The following is a 6,650-nucleotide window of genomic DNA, read 5'->3' as shown; positions in this document are numbered from 1 at the left end:
CGCGGGGAAGACATCAACGGAGGGCGACCCCACGCCTGATGGCCCCGGAGTCTGTCCGCACTACAACAACCCAACCCGCGACCCATCTATGTCTGCCACAGTGATCCACCTTAGATTAAAACTTAGATGATTTAAGTTCACATTTAACAAGTCACAATCTAGATTCTAGTGAGTCCATAACGTAATACAGTATAAGATTTTAATAAACTTGTAATTGTAAAATCAATCTAGTCATTGTCTACTGAAGTAACCATTGTTCAACCTCATCCTAAATCCTAGGTTAGCTTAGGTAGCCAACAAACTCTGTAATATGTAAAGCAAGGGGTGTCGTCCCCCTCTGTTTAACTCGTTAAACATCTTTTCCAACCTTTCCCCTCACGTCTATATGTTGTGACTTCTCTATCCCTCATGTCTGGCTGTGCCTTGAGCCCCAGCATGCCTTCCATCCATTCCTCACCTTAACCTAAAAAAAAAGAAAAAAAAATGGAAGCGGGTGTAAGGGTGGAGGGTGAATGGAAAGGGGTGGGGTGAAGGGAAAGGGGTAGATGACGAAGTATTGTACCACAGCATGTCAGTGATAATTGATTGCACAAGTTGATGCTAATTTTACCTTCCATACATGTGCGTTGCGTTTTTTTAAATTTGTACCAAAGAGCATCTCTTGCCTGATGCATGAGTAAGCAAGTATATATTTAATTTCAGATTCTTCAGTGATGTCCAGCAAGCGGGTGTACAGAGAAGAATTCCTTGACATTGGGTTCACGCTTCTCATCGATCATGGGGTCAAAAAACCTCAATGCGTTATATGTGGCGAAGTGCTCAGCCACGAGTAACTCAAAGAAAACAGGCTTAGGCGCCATCTCCAGGGAAAACATCCGACGCTGGCAGAGAAAGGCCGCCAGTATTTTAAGAACAACTGAAGCGTCAGCGGTTAGACACCCCTATGAACACAACAGTGTTTTATGTTCGGCAAGCAACAATTGCATCCTATCTGGTTGCAAAAAGAATTGCTAAGTGTAAACAGCCACACACAAATGGGGAAAATTTGGTGAAACTAGCAGTCCTTGATATGGTTCGCACTGTTATCGGAGATGATGCAGTGAAAAAGACTGAAACTATTCCACTGTCAAACAACACACTCAGCCGAAGGATTCAAGAAATGTCGGCATACATCAAAGAACAAGTAGTGACTGCCATCAAGGAGAGCGGAAAATTCAGCTTGCAGTTGGATGAGTCAACTGACGTCAGTGACGATGCACAGCTCTTGGTATATGCACGGTACCAAGGGAAGAGCGACATGGAAGAGAACTTCCTGTTCTGTAAACGACTGGAGACGACAACAACAGGTGAGGATCTGTTCAAGTTGGTTGACAACTTCATCAAGGAAGAAAACCTAAGCGGGATCAGTGTTTCAGTGTGTGCTCAGACGGAGCACCGGCAATGCTAGGGACAGTGATAGTGGTTCATTGTCTGCGCCACCGGGAAAACCTTGCCTCCCGGAAACTGTCACATGAGCTCAAGTCTGTGATGGAAGATGTGATTCAAATAGTAAACTTTATTAAATCATCAGCTCTGAATTCAAGGCTGTTCAACCAGATGTGCTCTGATATGGGGTCGGAGTATTAACACCTGCTTTACTACTCTGCCGTCAGGTGGCTGTCTCGAGGGAAAGTGCTCCAGAGAGTGTTTGAAATGCGTACACAGGTTGAAATATTCTTGAACGAGAAGAAACACGCACTAGCATCAAGGCTTTCGGAACCAAGGTGGTTGCTTCAGCTGGCATATCTGGCAGATATATTCTCTGAGTTGAATTTGCTGAACATGTCCATGCAAGGAAGGGATGAAACTTATGTCACTTTGTCAGAAAAACTCAAGGCATTCAAGGCGAAACTGAGATTGTGGAAGGGAAAGATTGAACAGGGGAATGCTGCGTCTTTTCCACTCTTGAACCTTTTTCTCAAAGATAAAGAAGACGTCTCACTTCTGGACGTACAAAATATCATTGTTGAGCATCTTGAGAAGTTGAGTGATGAGTTCGACAGATATATTCCGGATGAAAAATTACACGAGAAATACAAATGGGTGCGCAGACCCTTCGATGTCCAAGTCGAAGACCTCTCAGAAGAAGAGTCTTCCATTCTAAGTCTCCAAGAGGAGCTCATCGAAGTACAACATGATGAAACTCTCCTCTTCAACTTTCAGCGACAGTCACTCGGCGTGTTCTGGACTGCTGTTAAGAAGGAGAAACCAGTCCTTGGAAGCGAAGCTGTGAAAGTGCTCTTGCCATTCGCTATTACTTATTTGTGCGAATCCGGGTTTTCCGCTCTGGCTCTCATCAAAACAAACAGCAGGAATCGGTTGCAACCTGAACACGATTTGAGAGTAGCACTTTCCACGACTGAGCCCCGACTGGAGAAACTTACCAGCCAGATCCAGGCTCAAGGCTTCCATTAGATGAGATTATCCAACTCTGATTTCGAAGTTGATGAGAGACATTTTCATTTTTAGTTATTCTTTGTGGGATGTAACAAAACAATAGTATTTCATCTCAACATTGAAGTACATGTTTCGTTAAGATTAAGCCTTCTGTAAAGTTTGTTTAAATGCGTATTACATTAATGAAAAATTATTATCTTGTATACTAAAATAAAATTGAACCAAGTTATTTTTGTTTTTTTAGCATCCTTACAGTACCTTTTTTTTACACTGTCAATTCGTTAAATAATAGGTATGTATAGTTATACCCCACACCCAGGAATAATATATATATATATATATATATATATATATATATATATATATATATATATATATATATATATGTAATATTCAGAAATTTCAGAGTAATTTCAAATGCCCCGCCATTAGCGATACTGAGCGTTCAAGGTCATCTGAGGGGAGAGAGCGCTGCCTGCTCATAGCGAGAGATTGCGGAACTAGGCCTATATGATATTAAATGTAATTTACGAATTAATAATGATGCGATTCATGAAGTAAGGGACTATTATTGAATTTGAAATTATTATAGATCGTTTATCAGTCTGAATAATGTTACGGGTGTCCCAAGGAGTTATTAGTTAGGCGGAAAATATGTCACGTAGGCCTAAGCTAACGCCTTGAGAGGACGCGACGCTGGCTGGTTCTCAGTCGCGGGGAGGATTCATACAAAACAAGACGTCCCTGCGCGTCTGTCACAGAAATAGTCACGTGGCCTAGTCACCTGTGTTGCGCTATTGCCGTATAACAAGTAAGTCTCATGCGATCTCAGACAGGGTTAGATAGGGCAGTGGTAAAGTAAACTAGAGCTAACAGTGAGTTCATTTCAGGGTTTCCGTCAGAACCCACTTGACTGGAGTTGACCGGAGTTGACCGGAGTTTGACTGCGAGAGATTGACTGCCGTTTGAGACTGCCGTTGATGATTGCGGGTGGCGATTGTCGCCATTGGACCGATCAGAGTAGGCCTGTCACTGTTTAGCGGGGTACCAAAGGATCTCTTGAGGGAATCTAGCCGTCTGGGTGCCCAGCTGACGTCGGCTCACAACACCACATGTCCTGAGCCGCTTAGTGAAACCCTCTTGCTAACGGGAAGCTAAAGCTCCTCTCAACTGCACAAGGTCTGATTGGCTCACTCTCTTCCTGCCCATGGACGCACTGGGAGTACACTGAGGCTATCTGAGTATATTAATGGTCACACACTGAGACCGTGAGTCTAGGACTCTAGGAGATACCTAGAGGAACATTTTACCTTCCTTATTACGGGTGTAGTTAACACCATTCCTCAGACTGATATTATCTTGACGTGTGTAGTTAAATAGTCCTAAATAATTTTGATAGTATTGTTCTTTAATGTTTGTGCCATTAAGTGGAACCAGAGTGATGCTGTGATTTGATTCTTTTAATGCATCTAATTGTTCTTCATAATTCTGATCTCAGGTATAACCTTGTTCCCCAGAGTAGTGGTTAAGTTAGGTTAGGAAGTGTGCATCTGTTGGGGTGCTATTATTTTGTTGAAAGCTCTTAAGGCCTATTCATTGTAGAGTATTTAATTTCTTAATTTTTATTACCATTTCCTCAGTGACTGATATTATTTTGTTGAAAGCCCTAAGGCCTATTCATTGTAGGGTATTTAATTTCTTATTTTTTAATACCATTTCCTAAGTGACTGATATTATTTTGTGAAAGCCCTTAAGGCCTGTTTCATGTGTGCAAGCAACATTTCTTAATACTTCAAATTTATTGTTGCCTGAGTTTCAAACAATTTCTATATCATGTATAACTTTTATTCCTCAGAGTAGAGTTTTAAGTTTAAGTTAAGAGGTGAGCATATTGGTGTACCATTATTTGATTGTGTTTGTAGTGTTGGAGGGAATATAAGTGTCTAAATTTTACAGTGTGTCTCATTCATCCCAGTCACAGACGCTATCCTTCCACGGGTCACGGACAGTTCATTTTGTTTAGTAGATTTAAGTGTTCTTGTGCTGGTTCGGGATTTTTCTCAAAGGGGCGCTTCCACTGCCATTACCATCTATTAATTTTTAATAAACCCCAAGTCAAGTGAGAAATTAAAGTCCAGTAAATTCCGACCGGTTACATATATATATATATATATATAGAGATAGAGATATATATAGATATAGATATATATATATATATATATATATATATATATATATATATATATATATATATATATATATATATATATATATATATATATATATATATATATATATATATATAAGCAAGTAAATCACTGTAGGTGCACGTGATCTAGGTATATGCTGATAACCACAAGGAAAGAAGAAAACACGAAGTTCCCAAGCGCTTTCGTGTAAGTCACATCTTCAGGGGTGAGTACAGTCTGTACTCACCCTTGAAGATGTGAATTACACGAAAGCACTTGGGAACTTCGTGTTTTCTTCTTTCCTTGTGGTTATCAGCATATATATATATATATATATATATATATATATATATATATATATATATATATATATATATATATATATATATATATATATATATATATATATATATATATATATATATATATGTACATATATATACCGTATATATATATTAACCTTAAGTAGTGGGGTTGCGGTCATGGCTAGAGGTGCATGATTGGGGTCGCTAGAAAAAAGGTTGGGAACCACTTCTAGATCGTTCATGTAGATTATGAACAAGAGTGGGCCCAGTACTGACCCCTGGGGAACCCCACTGGTAACAAAGCCCCACTCAGATTTAACACCATCTACGCTGACCCTCTGTGTTCTATCGGTGAGCCATGATTTTATCCAATTTAATACTTTCCCCTCGATACCATGAGCCTTAACTTTTCTCAGAAGCCTCTGATGTGGTTTTCTGTCAAACGCTCTGCTCAAGTCGTAGACTAATTTGTTTTTCTCTAAATGCGATCTGATGCTATTTGCTATAATTAATTCAAGAAATTTCCTCGCTACTAAAGTCAAACTAATCGGCCGGTAATTTGACGCAGATGCTCTGTCTCCCTTTTTGAATATGGGTACTACATTTGCCTGTTTCCACAAGTCTGGCACAACTCTCCTGTCTAATGATTTTGTAAATAAATCTGTAAATAAATCTGTTCCTTACTCTTTCAAAACTCGAGGGAAAATTTCATCCTACACTGGGGATTTTGTCTTTTTTAATTTATTTATCTTCTTAAGAACATCCTCTTTTCTGATAGTGATATTCATTAATTTTTCTTCGTCATTTCCCCTAAATATCAGTTCCACCTCTGGAATTTCCTCGTGAATTTCTTCTGTGAAAACTGATAAAAAGTAGCTGTTGAATGCTTTGCTTATTTACTCACTATCATCGATCACTTCCCCTCTCTCTGACTTTAAAGGCCCACTTTGTCCTATATACCTGGAAAATTCCTTTGGGATTCGCCTTGGATTCTCTTGCTATCCTGATTTCGTAGTCCCTCTTTGCCTTCCTTACACCTTTCTTAACATTCCTAGATAGTTCATTATACCTATTTCTGAGCTGCTCCTCCCCTCCCTTTAATTTCTTATAAATTCCTTTCTTTTTTCCTATGTCATGTTTAAGGTTTTTTGGTCATCCATCTTGGCTCATTCTTATATGACCTAATTTTTCTGTTTGGTATATTTTGTTCTTGTGCTTTACGTAGTATACGAGTGAATATATTATAGTCATAATCAACTGTTGTCTCACCTGTGACCTCACCCGTTCCTACTGGGGACTGACCTGACTGTTCCCAGGCCACCTCATCTAGGTTCCTTCTTAACCCCTGATGATGCCTCAATTGAAAGTTTGGGACTCTGACTATATTGTCATTGTTTTTCGTTTCCCAATTTAGGGTGAACCTGATTTCTCTGTGATCACTGTTCCATAATTCTTCCCCAATTGTGATATCTCTGATAATATTTTCTTTATTTGTTAATAATAGGTCTAATATATTGTCACCTCTAGTAGGTTCTGTAATTAATTGTTTCAAAATATTATCCTGCGTCTGGGAAGTCTTCAGATTCATAGTCACCTACAATGTTGTCCCAGTCAATATTTCTGAAGTTGAAATCCCCCATAATGCACAGGTTGTTGTATTTTGCTGCCCTTCTCATTTTCTGCCATATGGGCTGAGCTGCTTCTTTCCCAAGTTTTTCTC

At 39.4% G+C, this 6,650-nt stretch overlaps 2 protein-coding genes across 2 annotated transcripts; both read left to right on the top strand.

Annotated features, from left to right (window-relative positions):
- Positions 1-943: 943 nt before the first annotated feature.
- On the top strand, positions 944-1,447 carry LOC121866352 (protein FAM200A-like). Its single transcript, XM_042365971.1, has one exon. It carries the CDS (start codon positions 944-946, stop codon positions 1,445-1,447), a length of 504 nt encoding a protein of 167 aa, XP_042221905.1.
- A 245-nt stretch (positions 1,448-1,692) lies between these two features.
- Positions 1,693-2,454, top strand: LOC121866354 (zinc finger BED domain-containing protein 5-like). The gene has a single exon (XM_042365973.1). It carries the CDS (start codon positions 1,693-1,695, stop codon positions 2,452-2,454), a length of 762 nt encoding a protein of 253 aa, XP_042221907.1.
- The last annotated feature ends 4,196 nt before the right edge of the window (positions 2,455-6,650 follow it).

Source organism: Homarus americanus, unplaced genomic scaffold (assembly GCF_018991925.1).
Source record: "Homarus americanus isolate GMGI-L3 unplaced genomic scaffold, GMGI_Hamer_2.0 scaffold29379, whole genome shotgun sequence".
NCBI classification, from domain to species: domain Eukaryota; kingdom Metazoa; phylum Arthropoda; class Malacostraca; order Decapoda; family Nephropidae; genus Homarus; species Homarus americanus.
This window is presented reverse-complemented; position numbering and strand designations above follow the sequence as displayed.